Consider the following 20,808-nt stretch of genomic DNA (forward strand, 5'->3'; position numbering starts at 1 on the left):
ACCGGTTGACCTTTGAGCAGGGCAGCAGCACACATCTATAGGGAAGTGTTGATTCCCGCCAGACACCATCAGCAAACCAGCGCGTTTCGATCCTGTGACCTTTGACCTGTTTTTCTGCAAGCGTCAGATTCACAGAGGGAAGCAGAACACAAAGTGCAACAACGAACTTCAATAAATTTGGCAAATCGTTTCCACTGAATTATGCAAATGATTCGCTGACTCCATTCAAATGTGAATGCTGCCATGTAAATACCAAAGATCTACTGCCACCGCATTTTTATTTTCCATTTCTGCCTTACATGTTGAGATCAGAAGTAGAATTCAACACAAATTACAACCTTTTTTCTAATTCAGACTTTCAGTTCATTGTAATTACACCACAGCATTTGGGATAAAAATGCGATTCCCAAAGCATGGACGTTGTCACGGCGAACTGATGTGATCCGTCAGGAGGCTGACAGCTCTTCATCCTCCGAGCGTCGAGGACAAACACAGGATCAATGAATCCGGATGACAACGGTGAAGGAGCAGATTCAGCGTTTGTGATTTCAAGGTCAGTGAGCAGCAACTGTGTCCGACACGTTTTCACACTTCCCAGACAGCATCCGGATGTGGGCCACTTCAGGCAGTGACGCGGCGCTGATGGTCTTCTTCTGGCCCTGACAAGACGGATGTGAGCCTGAAGTGGCCCACAAGTAACTATAACAGCAGATATGGCCCAAATATGCCAAATCACATGTGGGCCTTTTCTGGCAAAGATGCTCTGGGCAACATGTGGTCTGGGCAGGACCCTGAAGTGGCCCGTGTGGTAAACGGTGAATATGGCCCAAATATCACAAACAAATATGGGCCACCTTTGGCATTGCTATGGCTTGGTTCTGGACAAGATCAGGCAAACATGAGCGGACCGCCCAAGTGCCATCATCCCACGCGGTACGTGGGCCGGATGAGAGTATCGGTGTGGGACGGGTCCGGGCCGCAGCAGGTTTGCTATCTGGCTTGCACTGATTCAAATATTGAATTGCACGTTTGTGAAAGTTTCATCAAATCCTGAGGATGTGTGTGAAGACCGTCTGAAATCTGAGCCTGTAAGTCAGCTTAAGACGACCTCCTCCAGCCACACAGACTGACTGCATGTTAAATCCCAACGCTTCCGTTCTCCACCAGGCTGTAAAGAACGACCGGGATTTCACTCCTACCTAAAACGACCATGGGCGGTCAAAATGACGGCCAGTTTTTAAACTCTACATTCTGTGAAGATGAATACCCAGCTGAGATATTAATGCACTACATATGTTAGTATGTCTGTTAGGAAACTAACTGACACAAGAAATTAACATGTTAACAGCTATAATACTATTTTTAAACAATTTAAACTTCAGAGAGGCATAGTGGACTTGAATAGCAAAACTGAAAAAGTGAAGAACAAAACGGAAAACCCAAACTGCTGATCCAACTGAAACACTGCCAGAACCACCGCGGCGGGCGGGCGGGCAGGCGGCCAAGGTTCTTAACCTCTATATTGTGTCAAGATAAATACCCAGCTGAGATATTAATGCACTACATATGTTAGTGTGTCTGTTAAGAAACGACTGACACCAAAATTAGCATGTTAACAACTTTAATACTATTTTAAACAATGTAAAATGGCGGCTGTCCACCGCCTGGGACTGCTGCAGCGCCTCGGTGGTAGTATGGTGCGTCTGTACCCACACATGGCGCACACAGTCACACATCCAGTGCAGACTATTTGTCTGCACTGGAGGGCGCTAGTGTGTCGCTAGCACACAGCAACGCACAGCACGCAAATGACGCGCGGTCATTCTGACCGCTCACGGTCGTTTTAGGTAGATTTTACCGTAACTTTTTTGAGCGCAGTTGATCTAAAACTCATTTTAATGCAAATATGTGCACTTTTCTGGGCATTCCGGGAGCGGCAGGTCTGCATGTTTCCCCCCACCGAGGTGGTAAACCTTGAAAGTCCTGCCGCGCTTCGTTATTAAACCTCGGGCGGCAGCCATCTTAACTCCAGAGGGTCGCAGCTTGATGTCGTCACCCGGAACAACGCGTGTCGCACCGGCAACGGGCCCCTGCTGCGTTTCCGGGATTTGTGTGGCCAAAGCAAACAGAGGAACAAACACAACTCCCTTCCCACAAAGCTTAGCTCCGATCAAACCATTACCGGGAGCGCTTCTAGTCTCCTTTCCGTTCTGTCGCTTACTAAACTATTGTAAATTGTAAATAATATTTTATTTACTACTCTATTTATTTATACCTACAATCTTCTGGATAGCCGTCTGTGTGCTGACGTAGGCGCGCATATCAGCAGCCACATGGGGCGTTCACGCGCATATTCTAGGGCCGGAAGCTCCATATAAGGTGTGAAGTACCTCCATATTTGGCAAGGAGCAAAGCCCCTATATGGCGAGGAGGAAATTCCACATATGGGCCGTTTTTGGAAGGGCGGCGTCACCTGGACCTGGACATGGGCCTGGACCTGGACCTGGACCTGGACAGCTGTAGGTACAGTCCGGAGGTTGAGGTCGAGTCATGCACTTAATATACAATATTGAAATCAAGTGAAAAACGTGAAACTTAAGTTTTAAGGATTTTTGTGTAAAGTGGGTTTGGTGGAGTTCAAGCAAAGGGTTTTGGGTAAAGGGGGCATACGTGACACCGGAGTTCAGGTTCAAGGTGAACTTTATGGTTTAAGGGTTTCATTGCAGAGAAGTTATAATCATAGAGATAAGGGTAAAGATTAAGACATATTTCTGTACAGATGGCTTTAAAGAGATAGCACCATCCACAGTCAGCCCTCAGTATGCAGGTAAGAAACCGGAGCATGTTAGCAGCTCTCCCTGAAACACACACAGCACATCATCACCACATCAAAATCCTTAACAAATCATTAACAAATCATTAACAAATCATTAACAAATCATTAGCATTTCCACAACATCACCCAACCGTCTGGAAACTCAACTCGTTATCAAATCATACAGAGCTGAAAATCACCACCAGGCTAATACGAACTCATTTTCATTGGCACACGAATACAAACGTGTCCTCTATAAATCATCAGCTTGACATATTGTAAAGTGAAAATGAACACAGATCCTACAGGAATCAGCTCTAGAGTGAGAGGAAAGTAAAGACAAACTGGTTTCTGTGCTGAGAGAAGAGCAACAGCACAGACTAGGGCTCTCGTTAAACTGCCAGCACTTTGACCTCTGTGTATCCAGTACGTATTTGGTTTACAAAACAATGCTAACGCTATGCTAACAGCCTCGTGTGTGTGTGTGTGTGTGTGTGTGTGTGTGTGTGTGTGTGTGTGCAGCTTGTGTTGGTTGGAATATAAAGGGGCCGGTCGGGCCTCAGCCCCGCCGGAGCCGGCTGAGCTCAGCAAAGTGCAAGTTGGTGGTTTTAGGCACGATTCTGTGTGCGACGAGACACAGATTTCAGCTACAGAAGAACTTTTTCAGATGAGTAAATCTTACAACACACTGGGTCATGTTATCTGATACAGTAGGTTTCATATTACATTATGCAATAAGAAGTATTACAGGTTTATATGAAGACCCAGTACAACACTGGATCTAGGGGAACTTCAGCTGGACAGCTGTTAATCCTTCATTTGAAATGATTATTTTTCAGTTTAATTTCCAATGTTTTTCATTACTGTAACAATTCAGTAGTCAAGGTCCTTTGATAATAAACATCTGAAGGTGTGGTTTACGTTTTTCCCACTAGGTGGCAGCACCACTGCATGTTAACCGAGAATAGTTGGGACTTTAGCTGAAATATCCATCCATCCATCATCCAAACCACTTATCCTGCTCTCAGGGTCTCGGGGATGCTGGAGCCTATCCCAGCAGCCACTGGGTGGCAGGCGGGGAGCATCCTGGACAGGCCGCCAGCCCATCACGGGGCCCACACACACACACACACACACACACACACACACACACCTAGGGACAATTTAGTACAGCTGAGTCACCTGACCTACATGTCTTTGGACTGTGGGAGGAAACCGGCGCCCCCGGAGGAAACCCACACAGACACGGGGAGAACATGCAAACTCCACACAGAGGACGACCCGGGACGACCCCCAAGGTTGGACTACCCCGGGGCTCGAACCCAGGGCCTTCCTGCTGTGAGGCGACTGTGCTAACCACTGCGCTGCCGTGCCGTCCTTAGCTGAAATAGTTCTCTTCTTAATCTGACAAACTGATTTTCAATATTGTAAAAAGTGAATATGCTATTCACTTGAGTTTTTGTTCCTTTCATCGTACATTATGTGGGCTGAAGCTTCACTAGTTGTCAGCTGGATGCTGTCATCATGGAAACAACCGGACCGCTTTGCATCCTGCGTGAGCCATGAGACTACACTGTAAACCTCATGCAGTGATCATTTTGAATTAAGCGGATGGATTAGAAAAATATAAATGTTTCAGTGGGCTTCGTAGCATCATATGCTTTTGCCAATTGTATTCTTGTGAATTAATTTAGGAGAATTTGATTTTGCGATAAGTCAAATACAAGTCAATCTGCCCCATACTGGCTAAATCACTGCACTGTTTCTGTATAATTTGGTTGCTGTGGTCTACTATATATTATTACTATGATTATCATCATCATCATCATCATTATCGTTGTTGTTGTTGTTGTTATATTGTTTATCCATCATATTCTAAAGAGAAGCTTACAATACACAATGAGCATTGGGGAGAGTTAGTTTAGCATTAGCCATATGCACTGAACACACAGCAGTCAAACTGCTCCTAATTTTGTTGGTGCACAACATCGTCAAAATGAGATTGAGGTCCCTTACAGGAAATTGGGCTCCACTTGATGGAAGGGACAAAATCAAAAATGTGGTGATTCTATTGCATCAGAGGTTCCAGTCAAGATGGCCGACCTGAGCTTCTGACTAGATGTCAGGGCTGATAAGGTCAGGGTGAAGGGTCAAGTGGAGCTCTCCAGCAGCTGTCTTAGAGCCCGTTCAATGTTGATGCGGTGTCCCAGTCTGGTGACGCCCAGCTCAGCGTAATCCTCCTTGGTGAGGGCAGGGAGGTGGGAACCTTCAATCTCGTGTTCTTGAAAGCGCTGACGGTGCTCAGCCAGCCCCACGCTCTCCAGCCAGTCCCCAACATCATACTTATTCCACAGGTTGAGGGGCCGCTGCCTCCAGGGCCGCAGGGCCATCAGTGGGCCCCCCAGCACTGGGGAGGGGCAGGGGGAGGCGTGGGGGGAGGGGGAGGGAGAGCGGGAGCGGGCTCGAGCACTGGCGCTTCGCATTACGAAGCGAACCTCCTTTGGCTCGGATGGTAGACTGAGACTAGAAGATTTAAGGATGGTGAGGCTACGCCCATGGCCTAGATCTGGCCTATCAGGGCAAGGGGAGGGGGAGGAGCCTAGCCCTATAGGTCTTTCAGAACAGGGGGAAGGGGAAGGGGAGGGGCTTCGGCGAGTGACAGGGTAGCGACTGCCTGGTCGGACTGTGAAGCTGGCTCCAAAGCCTTTCTGAGAAATGGTGTGGAGTTCACCCAGACTGGAAAACAACCTGCAATACATGAAACACGCTATGAGTCACATGACTGGTGACATCATCATCTATGTCAGTTGTAACTGACATAGCATCACCATCACTCACACCCCCACGTCATTCCCAGTAGATGTAGTTGGTCAGTTTGCTAACTAACTTTAGTTTCCATTTAAGGTTGGCGACTCTGCTGTCTGCAGTTCTTTAGTTGCTGGTTTTGGTCTGTATGATTTTACAGTTTGGCCTCATGGTGTATTTTGTGAAGGCCTAGTGTGGGCCAGAGAATAATAAAAACAGGAATTAGAGATGACATGCTTCTCAAAATGTTTGCAGTGAGTGACTGAGTGAACTGATGAATGAATCCACAGTAAGGGGCCTGACATCAGCAAGGCGGACATTCAAGCATGCTTCCATAAATAATGTACATAAATAAAGTTGTCTGAATCTGAATCTGAATAATTATTAAAGATCTGTTGTTACAAAATCTTTTCTCAAAATGATGCAGAAGCTTTCATATTGCACAACAAAGTGTAAGTAAACTACTTTTCCCACAGCCTCTGCCTGGTTTCTCTCACGGTGTCATTTGTGTCGCCATGCTGCGGTTGACATATTGTGCAAAGCTGGGAATCCTCGTCTAGAATCAGAGACATGCCAGTTTAAATGACACAGCATGCTGAACATGACCGGCGCTCGGAGGAGAGCCTGTGTTGGGCTCAATACTGGCGCGCCCAAGTGGCTGTTTTCCTTTTGTTATTTCACCTCAGAGAATCCTCGGAACAAACTGCCCAAAAAACCTTTAACTGGTTTTTCAGTTCATTCAAATTTATATGACAAAATTTGGCTTCAGATTACAGATACTGCAGTTCAGACGTCATTGATTTACATTTGGCCCCTGAGAGCGGTGTGGGTCTGGGATGAGGCAAGACTTTTAGTCTCAAATACTTTTGGTCTGTACTTTGGCTTCATATTACGCTCACATAAATAAACTATGTGGTTGTGAATGGCATGCAAGTCTCCAAAGTTCACTCGGACAATGACAACGATGACGTAAAGACAAGCCAAAACATCTGCCGGTGCTTTCTGGTGGAACTGTTGTTTCACAGATTAGAGAAAGACTGTCCTGCTCAGAGAAAGTGATGGTGGGGCGGAGAGGAAGTAGAATCTGGTGCGATCATCTGAGTTGACTCGGGAATGATTTTATATCAGCATGTCCATCTGGTTCAGATGTCCATGAGGGAAAAAAGATGACCCCTTTCATTCATGCCTCAGGTTTAACACACAGTTGAAGCGGTGGAGATGCGTCTCAGTCCTTAGTTCAGTTCACTGAGATGAGCGAGTACCTGTATGTCAAGTAATGTGAACCACTCGTTGTCATCTAATGAGTCAGATAAAGAAAAGGATGAATAGTTAAACACATATTTAATCTTTCAGTTCTAAGATTCAGATCAATACCTTTCATCCAACCTGTGTGAGAGGAGTTTGGTTTGACCAGTGGCCCTTTCAACACAGAATATACAAACAAGCTGACAAACTGGTTCCCATCAGACCAACTTGCAGATGGAGAGTTGTGTGACTGGGGATGAACGGGACTGTTTCAGTGTTCGTCAGCTGTCAGTGAAGGTATGACTGGCTGTGACGCCAACCATCGGAACGTCAGTAAGATAGCAGCAGAGTCACTCAGCACAAAGTTACAGTAAATGCAACAAACAAATTCTCTTGATCCGATTTTGATTCGGAACTGCTCCACAGCAAATCTGACTGTCACTCCCCTACATCTGTTAGACCACTTCTTTATTCAATTTGCGGCCTACTTACTGGAACATCCTCACGCTCCTCCACAAAGGGTCTCCTTCCACTGAAACTTTCGGTCTCTTACACCGACCCAGCTCTCCAATGAGGTCTTGGCTTCCATGCCTCCTCATAATGAATTATCTTCACTCCCTGTCAACGAGGCTACAGACACTCTAGCCTCCTCTCCTAACAATCTCTGCCCTCTAGCATCCAAACCTGCTCGTAATGCCCCTGCCCCCCAGTCCATGGCTCACAGGTCATCAGAGAGCAAAGGGCAGAAAACCAGAGTCCACTAACCTCAAGTGACTATCAGTGTCTCCTTGCATCATTTTCCTCCAGCTTATAAACAGCTAAGACCACTTACTATCAGAACAAGATCTATGGCGCCACTGATGTTCGAAAAATGTTTTTTGCTTTTCACTCACTCTTCAATCCGCCTCCTCCTCTGACCTCCCTCTCATCACTCCCGACATGTTCACTTCGTACATTACTGATAAGGTTTCTGCTATCAGTAACCAGTTCTCTGAGCCTGACCAACTCTGTCTGCCACTGCCCGCTAACAGTGCCTCACTCACCTCATTCTCCCTCCTGACTGGGGAGGAAGTCTCCAAGCTTCTGCTGGACTCTCGTCCCACTACCTGTCCGCTGGACCCGATACCATCCAACCTCCTACAACCCATTTCCTTCGCACTTAACCCAACAATCACACACATCATCGACTCCTCACTTACAACAGGTGTGTTCCCCACCGCATTTAAGCACACTCAGGTCACCCCACTGCTCAAAAAACCTACACTCAACCCAGCCCAGGCTGAAAAACTACAGACCGGTTTCACTCCTACCCTTTCTATCAAAAATACTTGAACACACAGTCTTTAACCAAGTCTCTGAATTCCCTTCTGAGAACAATCTATACGATCCGAATCAGTGTGGCTTTAAGCAGGGTCCCTCTACTGAGATTGCACTCCTAGAATGACTGCGTTTGGCTAGAGCTGCTGCTCAGTCCTCAGCTTTATTAGTGCTAGATCTGTCAGCTGCCTTTGACATGGTTAACCACCAAATCCTCCTCTCCAAACTCGCTGAACCTGGTATCTCAGGATCTGCCATCCGCTGGTCCTACCTCTCGGGGAGATCTTTTAGAGTATCTTGGAGGGGAGAAGTAACTCAAGGGTTAGTGCTTGGTCCCCTTCTTTTCTCACTGTACACCACCTCACTTGGTGCAATCGTCTGCTCCCATGGTTTCTCATACCATTGCTATGCTGGTGATACCCTGCTCTTCCTATCATTCCCACCAGATGACTTCACAGTCTTGGCACAGATATCGTCATACTTTGCTGATATCTCTGCATGGATGAAAGAACACCACCTTCAGCTTAGCCTATCTAAGACTGAGCTCCTTGTCATCCCAGCCAGTCCATCCTTACAACAACAGATCAATATCCAGCTTGGATCAACCCACCTCATGCTCACAAAGTCTGCCCGAAACCTGGGTGTCATGATTGATGACCAACTAACCTTTAAGGTTCACGTGGCCTCGATTGCGCCGATTTGCCCTGAACAACATCAGGAAAATTAGACCCTACATATCTGAGCATGCAGCACACATCCTGGTACAGCCTCTTATAATATCCTGCATTGACTACTGCAACTCCTTACTGGCAGGTCTCCCTACATGCACTTTCAAACCTCTGCAAATGATCCAGATCGCGGTGGCGCATCTGGTCTTCAACCAACCCAAAACAGCACATGTCACCCCGCTGTTCATATCCCCCCACTGGCTCCCAGTTGCTGCCCGCATCACCTTGATGCTCGCTTACAAAACAGCAACTAAAACAGCTCCCGCCTACCTGAACTCCCTCATTCAGGTCTACATTCAGTCCCCCTCACTACGCTCTGCCAATGAAAGGCATCTGGCACTTCCACCACAATGAGGCCCTAAGTCACTAGCCAGACTCTTCTGTTCTGTAGTTCCCCGGTGGTGGAACGAGTTACCAAACTCCATACGATCTGCTGAGTCCCTTTCCATCTTTAAGAAGAAGCTGAAGACCCAGCTGTTTCTCCAACACCTCCACACCTGATGGTATTAATAATAATAATCATAATAAAAAAACCCTTCAGTGCATCCTATGTACTGCCTTTGTGCACTGCCTGTTGACACCTATGTCCTATCTGACTTGAACCTAGTTTTTTTGACACTTGTTGTCGCCTCCTGACTAGATCCTTGTTGTGTTGTATTAACTCTCAGATGTACATCGCTTTGGATAAAAGCGTCTGCTAAATGAAATTGTAAATTGTAATTGTAAATGCATTTTGGTAATAAATGGCTTCTCTACATTTCTTATGTAAACCTGTTTGGGAAATGAACCACTACAGTTTCAAGTGTTGTAATTTTAGATTTTTTTGCACAACTCAAATTCACACTATATCTCTAGGACTTCATGTAGGGCTTCTGTGTGGGATTAGCAGGGGTGTAGAAAGAGCTGTGAAGGTAACAGATGGGGCACATAGAGGGCATAGAGAAATAAAGAGGATATAGAGGGGTATAGGTAGAAGTGTAGAGGGTTATAAAGGTGTACAGAAGAGACAAATTAGAGAGACATGTGCAATAAACTGTTTAGTGTCCCGTAGCTCCCAGTAAAACAGGCTAGTTAGCAATAGTTGGCTTAAGATAACAAATTAAAGATATCTTGCTGTTAGGAAGGGTTACTTACCTGGAGGTTAGCTATAGACAAGCTATCATCTACGTTAATTAGCTATTGGATCCCCAAAGCAGCTGTTAGTTAACTTTCTATTAGCTAATATTGCACTTAGTTGGCTGTTAATGAGGATCAGCTAGTCAGCGATCACTCATTAGTTATCTATCTATTAGCTAAAACAAGGAACGTTTACCTACGATTTACTCCCCTTACTGTCCTCCACACATCTGGAATAACACAGAGAGGACAAACGCCATTAAAACACACACACACACACACACACACACACACGCTCCAATGGACAAGCCTATGTTACTCCACTACACAGTTTACTATCTGCTCTTCACTAACTCTCCGGCTGAGCCTCCTCCTCTTCCTGCCGCTAACTGGAGAGTTTGTCTTATTAGGGACCTCCTGCCATAAATGCTGGTCAATAATAAAAGGAGTAAAGTACTTTGATTCCAGGGATTAGACAGTGCTCATGTCAGGTATTGCCTATCACAGTATTACATGATGTTACTCCTACAACATTACAGTAGAGTACTATTACAATGTACTACCACAGTCACAGTGCAGTACTACCACAGTGATTTTTTTACCTTGCACCTCCAACAGGTGACCTCCTCCCGGGGTCGAGGGGACTGGGCTCCTCCCCCAGAGAATGACTATCTTTGTTCAGCAACTGAAGACGATTGGCCATGTCCAAGCCTGAGCCCCCCCTACTCGTCAGTTCAAGTCCCGAGATGGTCCTGTTAGTCAGATCCAGAACTGACCCTGCTCCCTGGGCTCCCAATGCAGCAGGGCGGCCTCCTTCCTCTCCTGCTCGGTCTCCTCGGTCGTCCCCTCCCCACAGTTTGGACCTCCTCTGGAACAGGTACCGCGGCTGTTTGGCAGATGGAGAGGAGGCGGAGGAGGAAGAGGGGAGGAGATCGCTGTCTGACGACTGCTTTAAAAGAGGATCTCTGAGTGATGAGCGGCCTCGGCCAATAGGAGACCGGAGGCGGGGTTTATAGCCTGAGGAGGCAACGGCCTGAGCAGGAGGTGAGGAAGGGGAGGAGGGAACAGGGGGGGACACCAGGGTGATGGAGGGAGGCAGAGAGCTGGGAGAGGAGGAGCTATCCAGGAGGCGGTCGTCTCCTAGCTCCTCCTCCTCTCCTGTCCTCCCAGATGAATCAGGAAGCCCCTCCCCTCCTCTCCGGGACAACAGACTGAGGGAGGTGGGACCAGGGGGAGGGGAGGCGAAGGCAGCAGGAGGAGTAACCAGGCCGATCCGTCGAAGCTCCTCCCTTGTCTCCTCATCACTGGATGATAACAAGGCAGGCGGGAGGGTCACGGTGTAAGCCCCGCCTTCTTCCTCTGAACTGCCCACTGTTAGGCTCCTGCGCCTGTCAATCAGAACAGATGGGCCCTCAGTGTTCACTGTGGGCAATGGGGTGGGTCTCCAGCGCTCAGGGGAAGGGCCGGCCGGTGATGTCACTCCTCCCTCTGTTTCTGGGCGCTCCACCTGTCCGTCTGGGAAAAGGGGCGGGGTTATGCGTTTATGTCTCAGTTCAGGACTCGTTTGGGGAGTGGTGCGTTTGCTTCGTTGCTCTGGGCTCATCTGAGGGGTGGAGCGCTTGGTTCGGGGTTCAGGGCTGCCCTGAGGGGAGGCAATGGGGGTGCGTTTATGTCTGGTGTCGGGACTCGCAGCTGGGGACGGGCTGGTGGAGGCGTGCTTTGTTCTGGGCTCAGGACTCGGTGTGCGGGCGGTGAGCGCTCGTTCTCGTGCAGCAAGAGCCAGCGCGAGTGGAGAGGATGGATCTGAACGTTGGAGAAGAGAAGAGAAGAGAAGAGAAGAGAAGAACTGAAAAGATATTTCGTGGTTGAAATGGTAGACTGGTGCCTCCTGGATGAAAAGGAATCATCTGCTACAATAGCTCTTAACACACAAACCTAGACTATATGTCATTCCAGTCAGCAGGTTTGACAGCACATTATTAAAGACAATGTGAAGTGTCATTCAAAGTGTGTCTTGTTTCTGTAATGTGACATATTTCCAAGTAAAACAGGATATTAGGGCGGGACAAAACGTAGGGAGAGATGTGATTTGATTGGACGGTACAAAACATTTGATGATATTATCGGTTGGACTGTTGTCTGCCCGTCTGCCGGGACTTGGTGACGCAATCACAAAAACTTGTCTGTTTTAGAGGACGTTAAGGCGATAAGATTTTGAGGTAAAATAATAAAAAAACTGAATTTTGCGCATAAGTTGTTGAATAGGTACGTAATAAGACTGGAGAAATGAGCTAATGAGGTTAAAAAAAGTCTTATTTTCATTCTACAATGTGTTCAATAAAATAAGTGTGTAATCGCAGCCCTTCACCACTAGGCGTCACACTGTCTGACCGTCTATTTGATTTTTTTGACTGCAGGTTAGCAAACACACCCAGAGGTTTCCCCGTCAGTGGGTGGAGGAAGGTGTGGGGAGAGGGGGAGGGGGAGAGGACAGGAGCAGGAGGGGGCAATTCCCCAAGATCATCCATTGAATGGCTCTGAGTCAGAAGAGGCGGGGCTTGGTTTTCAGACCCCGCCCCCTCCACAGACAGGAAGAGGGATGAACGTCGACCCTGGACCCGAGCACGCTCAGAAAGAACTTGCTGTTGGTACAGTTCCGCCCTGCTGGGGCTGATGGACCCCCCCACATCGGATTTAGACACACCGTCCTGGTCTTTGGTCCCAGAGCCTAGGAGCAGAAAAAAAGGTTCCGGTTCAAAGTACTTACACCTTTCTACTAAACAAATACTAACATTCAGAGTAAGTTTATGTCTAACTACTGTTTGCTGACTTGTACACACTGTGACATTCTGAGTTTGGGCAAACCGTAGGTTTGTGCTGCTTTCATGGTGTTCACCGTGAGACGTTTCTCTGCAGGGGTACCTTGTAGTACATTTTATCGTACACGTGACAGCAGAGAGCTCACAGAGAGCACAAAATCTCTTATGATTTGTGACACTTGTTAATGATAATCACATCTCAGTCTCATCTGACAAGTTTCATCCCATTTACTATTAATGAGAAGAGATTATTTTATAACCAGCTGATTTAATCCTTATTTTATATAAAAGGAGGCCTAGATAACAAATTTGATGTCCTTTTTATTTTGTGTTTGACTTCTGTAATTAAATAATTGAAAATCAGTACAATAAAAGTTCTGAGTGACATGTAATTTAAAATTTTACACCATGCCGCAACACAAAGCAATGCTAACTAGTAAACACTGAACTTCCATTAGTGTGCTAATGAAAGTTGCGTACTAACTAGTACGCACAATTAACCAAGATCTATGACTGAACAGCTCATTGTCTGGATTCTGCCATTCTGCTTAAAGCTGTTTCTTACCCTGCTCCTCTACTGGAAGTTGTTTCAGCAGAGGTGACTTCCTTCTCTGGGGTTTACTGGGTGGGGCCTGCTGACCAACATTAGCATATGGGTTTTCTATTGGTCGGCCTCGGCGTCGTGCCAGAGGGGAGTGGCCTAGGGCAGGGCTTGTGGGGTGGAGAGAGAGAGTGGAGGTGTGTGTTGGTGTGTGTGTGGAGGCATTGGCATCTGGTTGTAGAGTCGGTGAATCCTGAAGAATGATCATCGATCTCGCCTTCCTCTGCCGCTCTGCATGGGCGTGGCTCCTGGTTGCCAAATCAGAGAGCTCCTGGAGCCTCGGCTCTGCCCCCGGCTTGAAACTGGAACAGTTAAGGCCCTCGCCTCTGGCTGGGGGAGGCGGAGGCAGAAAGGCTGGGGGGGGTCCAGTATCCAGCAGGTAGAGGGAGGAGGGAGGGGGTGGAGGTGCAGACTGAGGGGGAGGTGGAATGAAGCTGTCTGTCAAAGAGGAGCTCCGTGGGAAGCGGTTTTCACTAATTAGAGTGGTGATTCTGTCATCTTCAGGGGTTCCTGTCATGGGGACCAAAAACACAAACAATCAAATTACAACAATCAGGAAATACTTCTAAAATTTCCAAATGCTTCAAAACTTCATGACACAAGCGGTTCTGTGTGTTTGTCTGGTAGTGAGTGCATCTGTGGACGAATGTGTTTGTATTGTAAAGGGCTTGGTTGCTTGGGAACTGTAAAGCTGTAAAGCAAAGAACCGAATGTGAGTTCAAACAAAAGGGGTCCCATTTATTCAGGAATATTTGTTAAATTTCTTTAAATTGAAACAAAACAATGATAGATCTTGAGTTCTTCCCACACCATGTGTCTGTGTTAATTAATGTGAATTCATTCTTTCATCTGATTCCTACACCACAGTATTTCTTCAGTTTGTTTGTTACGGTCTGAGGAGACAAAACACTTCCTGGGCATGAAATGCAAGGTGGCTGGTGGAAGCCAAAAGGGTTAACTTCAAAGTATTTCCTCTTTCTAACTCCACACAATCAAAGTATCCCTCAGTTCTCTAAAAAAGGCATAAGCCGGTGGCTGCTGAATGCTCAGAAGTTGTCATCTGTCTTCTTGCATCCATGACACATGGTAGGCTTACCTGTTCTTGATAAGCAGTAAAATCGTGCAGTCAAAGTAAGGAAATGAGGATGGGCTGGTAGTCGTAGCAGACGCAGAAAGTTTTTTTCAGGGCCAGATGTCTATATTCCTCTACAGCTCAGGATTCACTATGCCACACCCTCTGATGTATCCCAACCCTGCTTCAGGACTCCCTGCATGGCCTCCAGGTGGTTCAAATGTATGTTTAAATACTCCTGCTATGAACAGCAATGTCATCAAGTCCGTCTGCAGCATAAGATTTCTTGGGTCATAGGATTTTGCCCCTCGTTTACCAGAGGGCTGCTGGGGCCACATGAAATACCTCATGCTGGTATAGGCTTTCTAAGATGCAGAATGCAATCTTCTTCTTGGTCTGCTTGGTGACAGGGACATGCCAGTATCCCTTGGTCATGTCAGTGGTGCTGATGAACCAGGCCATCTTGTTATTTAATCAGTTCATCCACTCTGGGCAGATGTCAAAGCAAGAGATTTCATCCAGTTTGCAGAAGCCGTTACAGAATATGGAGGTGACTTCAGATCAAACCACCCCACTGTTCCTATGGGACTGGAATAGGCAAATTTGACACATAAGTCACTTCCATTTTCAGGATCTTCTGGACCTTCTCTTGAAGCAGCCTCTGTTTGAGCCTCAGGGATCTGTCTTCCATTCATTCATTCATCTTCAACCGCTTCTCCAGGGTCGGGTCATGGTGGCAGCAAGTTAAGTAGGGCACGCCAGATGTCCCTCCCCCCAGCAATGCCCTCTAGCTCTTCCTGGGGGATCCCAAGATGTTCCCAGGCCAGATTGCACATGCAGTCCCTCCAGCGAGTTCTGGATCTACCCCGGGGTCTCCTCCCAGTTGGCTGTGCCTGGTAAACCTCCAAAAGAAGGTGCCCAGGAGGCATCCTAATCAGATGCCCGAACCATCTCAACCAGCTCCTTTCGGCGCGAAGGAGCAGTGGCTCTACTCCAAGCTCCCTCTGGATGTCCGAGCTCCTCACAGGAAACTCATTTCAGCCGCTTGTATCCGCGATCTCACCCTTTTGGTCACTACCCAAAGCTCATGACCATAGGTGAGAGGTGGAGCAAAGATTGACTGGTAAATTGAGAGCTTTGCCTTCTGGCTCAGCTCCCTCTTCACCACAACGGTCCGGTACAATGTCCACATTACTGCTGATGCTGCACCAATCCACCTGTCAATTTCCCACTCCATCCTACCCTCACTCGTGAACAAGACCCCGAGATACTTGAACACCTTCACTTGAGGCAACAACTCATCCCCAACCTGGAGGGAGCAATCCACCATTTTCCGATAGAGAACCATGGCCTCGGGAGTCATGTGGTACGCTCACCCAAGATGGCTGCATAGGAGAAGTAGGGTCTGGCCAATTCGACAAAACTCTCAGAAAAATCTAGATTATGATTGTGTAATTCCATCTATTTTGCGCCTCGTGGTTACATGATTGAATATGTCCCAAAAGAGTCATTATTTTACTCGTAATCTGCCTCGAAATCAGCGAACTAAAACTTCTACTGAGCCAACGAGCAAGATGGTGAAGCAGAGTGAAGCTACAGATACCCCTCACCTAGCTAACGTGGCTACTGAACTACAGGGCCTTCGGACCATCCTATAGACTCTAGCTAAAGATGTATCCGGAGTGAAAAGCGGAATGGATTCTCTGAATGACACTGTTAAAAAGCTTGGGGACAGAACTACCGAGGCCGAATCAATAATATCAGTGCTGGAGGACAAGACTAAACAGGGCCCAGTCATGGAGGAACATCATCACATCATCGTTCGTTTTATGTGAGATAAGGCTAAGTCTGCAGTGCTAGCAGCAGCGAGGAGGAAGAAAGAAGTGAGCTGGAGAAACGCGAGGATTTACTTCTTCCAAGACTACGCCCAAGACATACAAGAGAAACGCAGGAAATACGATGAGGTGAGGCGGATGCTGCAGGCACGCAAGATCGTGTACGCCTTGCGATATCCAGCCACGATGACCTTCACGCTTAACAAGCGGCGACACGAGTTCTCCTGCCCGGCGGAAGCTAAGCTCTTTCTCAGCCGCCTGGGAGATAAAACAGGGGCCTCTGCGGAAAGAGGCGCGCTCACTGATGGCAAGGATTAATTTGGGATTTCGAGACCTTAGCTAATTGACATTGACATTGAATTGACATTGATACAGCAACAACGCTTATTCGTTTGGTGTAGAGAGCACCCTCAGAAAACAGGACCACGATGTCACCATTTATGGACAGGACTGTATTGAGTGGAAACCCCAGCGAAAGGTAGCCTAACCGGTGGACTTGCTTAAACTAGATAAAGACATAAAAAAGCTTGAGAAACAGCATATACAGCATCCAGACCCAGAAACATGGCATAAACTTAATAAATTAAAATTTGATTTGAATAACATTTTACAAAGGAAGGCCGAATTAGCGTTGTTTTATACAAAGCAGAAATACTATGAACACGGAGAGAGGGTGGGCAAATTATTGGCACATATAGTAAAACAGAGGCCAACTCAAAACATAATTTCTTCTATATAATAAAAGTAATGAATTGATCACAAATAAAAAAGGGATTAATGGGGTGTTTAAGACATTTTACCAAGAACTTTACAAGGGACGATGGATGAGTCTTATCTGAAGAGCTTCCTCTCAACAATTAACATGCCAACCTTAACAGAGGCTCAGAGAGACACCTTAGAAGGAGACGTCACTACTGAAGAAATTCAGCAAGCAGTAATTAATCTTAGTTTGGGGGAAGCGCCGGGAAATGATGGGTTACTTCTGACTTTTATAGGAAGTTTATCGACAAGTTAGCCCCGAGACTGCAAACTGTCTAACAAGATGCTTTACAGAAAGGTAAACTCCCAGAAAGCATGAGATCAGCAGTAATCACTTTAATTCATAAGAAAGCGAAGGACCCACAGTACTGTGGTAATTTTCGACCAATCTCACTAATCAATGTGGATGAAAAAGTGTTGGCCAAGATTCTAGCAACCAGACTAGAGGATGTTATTCAACTTCTAATACATCCAGACCAAGTTGGATTTGTAAAGGGGAGGAGCTCAGCTGATAATTTACGCAGACTCTTGCATCTGATGTGGAAAACGAGAAATGGAGAAGATCCAGTGGTTGCCTTCTCTCTAGATGCAGAGAAGGCCTTTGATAAGGTGGAGTTTTCCTTTTTGTTTTCTATTCTAGAGAGATATGGGTTTGGACCATCGTTCCTACAATGGGTTCAGCTAATGTATACAGATCCGATGGCCACTGTTCTCACCAACGGCATCATGTCATCCTCTTTTAAGCTGAGCCGTGGCACTAGGCAGGGCTCGACTCTCTCGCCTCACATTTTTGCTCTTTTTCTCGAACCATTAGCACTGGCCTTACGCGTGAATAAGAATATAGTGGGAATACAAGCGGGTCGGGAAGATCATAAACTTTTTTTATATGCTGACGACGTCCTAGTGGTATCCAGTAATCCTGAAATGGCTGCATCGGAAATTAATTTAGTAATAGACTCTTTCTCTGAGATATCAGGATATACAATCAATTGGACAAAATCAGAAGCCATGCCACTATTGCGCCTCGTGGTTACATGATTGAATATGTCCCAAAAGAGTCATTATTTTACTCGTAATCTGCCTCGAAATCAGCGAACTAAAACTTCTACCGAGCCAACGAACAAGACTAGACCAGACTAGCTTGGTCTAGTCAGAAAGGCATGAACTGATGAAGCCTCTTGGATGAGAGGCGAAATGTCTTCACGGATATATAACCAAGTCCAGTTGCACTTGATTCAATTCCTTTGGACTCCTTGGAGATCTGTTTGGGAAAGACGGAATGAAATCCTTTGAGGAAGTGAAGACAGAATATAATCTAGACAAATCGGACTTTTGGAAATTTTTGCAAATTAGGCATTGTACATTGGGCCAGGTAAAATCTGAATTGAATCCACAAACTAGGATAACCGATCTATTCCATACAACATGGATGGGAAAAGGGGGGGCCTCAATATTTTATGTGCATATTAGGGAAGCACACAAGCCACAACTAGAGGGCCTGAAAATGTGTTGGGAAAAGGATGTTGGGGAGGAGATTTCGACAGGTCTGGGAGAAGATTGTTGCATCGTGGCATAAATGCTCACGTGAAGCACAGTCACAAGTCATTCATTATAAGGTGATCAATAGAAGCTACTGGACCCCATGTAAACTGGCCAAACTGAAACTAAGGGACAATGATGCTTGCTGGAGATGTGGGAAGGAGTCTGGGACTTTAGTACATCTACTGTGTTATTGTGAGAAGACAGTATGTATGTGGGACAACATTGTTGTTTTTCTGAACGGGATGTTGAAGTTATCACCGATTAAAACCCCAGCACTGTGTCTTTTGGGACTGTTACCAGAAAAGGTCAGAATGTCTAATAGGATGAAACTATGGGTACAGCTGGCTCTGATAACTGGCTGTAGAATCAATCTGAGACACTGGAAATCCTCTGCTCCTTCAAACTACAATGAATAGACGGAAACAATGTATCAGATGGCAACATATGAACGAATCACTTATAGAGTGGCGGGTGGAGAGAACATGTTTAAGGAGGTCTGGGGCTTATTCTTCACAGAAATGGAATGTGGACATGGAAATAGATGATTACTCTGCACGAATATTCATATGGACTCTATGGCTATGTGTCTTGTCTGATTGTTTTGTTTTTAATTTGTGTATGTTTACTTTGTTTGTTTTTTTGTGAATTTGTTTGGGTGTATGTAGTTTAAAAACATGAAAAGAGGACAGTTGAGTTTGTCTGATACTTGTGTTATGATGCATTGTGTTTGTCGATGCAATTGTTGATCTCTCCAGAAAAATATAAATAAAAAAAAAAACAAAAAAGAGAACCACGGCCTCAGACTTGGAGGTGCTGACTCTCATCCCGGCCATTTCACACTCAGCTGTAAACCGCCCCAGTGCTTGCTGGAGGTAGTGTTCTGATGAAGCCAACAAAACCACATCATCTGCGAAGAGCAGAGATGCAATTCTGAGGTTCCCAAAACGGACACACTCCTCACCTTGGCTGCTCCTTGAGATCCTGTCCATGAATATCACAAACAGAATCGGAGACAAGGGACAACCTTGGTGGCGTCCGACACCCACTGAAAACGTGTTTGACATTGTGCCAAGAATGCGGACACAGCTCTCACTTTGGTTATACAAGGACCAGAGGATTCGTCTTCCCTGATTCAAATACGATGTCAAGTGATATGACTGGATTTCTCAAACTGCTCAAAGAAAACCTCTACATATACGTATTCCTTGTTGATTCCTTGTTTCTGTCCAACTTTTCACTGGCCTTGGGACCCGAAGTTTATCATACCTATGATAAATCTACCGTCTGCCTTTCACCCTGCAGTTACCAGTCTGCTGCAAAACCTGGTAGGTGGCACGCTGTTGGTGAGGAATTTACACTCCCTGGTGGAGAACAGAGGCAGTAGCTTCTCTCCCAGTAGGAACTCTTGGACTTCGGCACATCTGTTGTGTATCTAGTTCTGGGCATCCTGGGCTTTCTTCATGTCTTCTTGCAGGAGTAACCAGACTGGCGTCATACGGTGGGGCATCCAATCAACGTGTTCAGACTTTGATCTACCGAGCGAAGCTATTGTTTCCAGACCTCCTTCACCTGTCCAGCAACCAACTTCAGTCCACTCTTATTTTGGGGGTTCTGTGTCTCAGCTTGTTCCACGCTATACGTTTGTTAAAGTTTGTGAATGTGTGTATGTTAGTCAATATTACTGTTGTAAATAAGAGTGTGTGTTTGTGTATCTCACCAAAGGACTTGGTTCTGGACATTCCTCTGGGCAGAGGCATGGTGCTCTTCTCTACAGATGTCGGGGGTGCTAGACCCTGACGCTCAAACAATGACTACACACACACACACACACACACACACACACACACACACACACACACACACACAAATACGGACATTCACATTAAAAATCCAAGTTTGCGAATTTTGAAATCAGTGAAAGCCGTTACTCTAAAAGTTCTCTTCCCGAGGCTGAAGGACCTCAAATGGATCAGTCAGGGCTGATTTAAGGTTGGCTCAAACTCTGATTAAGAAAACACCTGTAGGCAACAGCTCTGTAAAGGTAGATTTGAGGTCTTTATTAAGTGGTTTTACCGTTATATTTTGGGTGGGGTAAAGGTGGATCTAAATACATTATGAAAAATGTAGTTTTTCTCATTTGCTTTTCACTTTCGC

General features: G+C 46.2%; 1 protein-coding gene across 10 annotated transcripts in view; it reads right to left on the reverse strand.

The window, feature by feature from the left end:
• Positions 1 to 1,613: 1,613 nt before the first annotated feature.
• shank3b (SH3 and multiple ankyrin repeat domains 3b) overlaps positions 1,614 to 20,808 on the reverse strand; it is a 79,367-nt gene continuing 60,172 nt past the window's right edge. For 3 of the 10 annotated variants that reach the window (XM_056278023.1, XM_056278020.1, XM_056278029.1), the window contains 6 exons: positions 20,372 to 20,465; positions 13,411 to 13,956; positions 12,458 to 12,754; positions 10,629 to 11,829; positions 10,227 to 10,256; positions 1,614 to 5,563 (listed from right to left, as the gene is read on the reverse strand). In XM_056278023.1, the coding sequence (XP_056133998.1) occupies positions 4,966 to 5,563; positions 10,227 to 10,256; positions 10,629 to 11,829; positions 12,458 to 12,754; positions 13,411 to 13,956; positions 20,372 to 20,465 (2,766 nt within the window). In that variant the 3' untranslated portion in view covers positions 1,614 to 4,965. The other 7 variants (XR_008810073.1, XM_056278026.1, XM_056278027.1 and 4 more) reach the window with 7 other exon arrangements.

The sequence above is a fragment of the Lampris incognitus genome, chromosome 3 (genome assembly GCF_029633865.1).
Source record: "Lampris incognitus isolate fLamInc1 chromosome 3, fLamInc1.hap2, whole genome shotgun sequence".
Taxonomy (NCBI): Eukaryota; Metazoa; Chordata; class Actinopteri; order Lampriformes; family Lampridae; genus Lampris; species Lampris incognitus.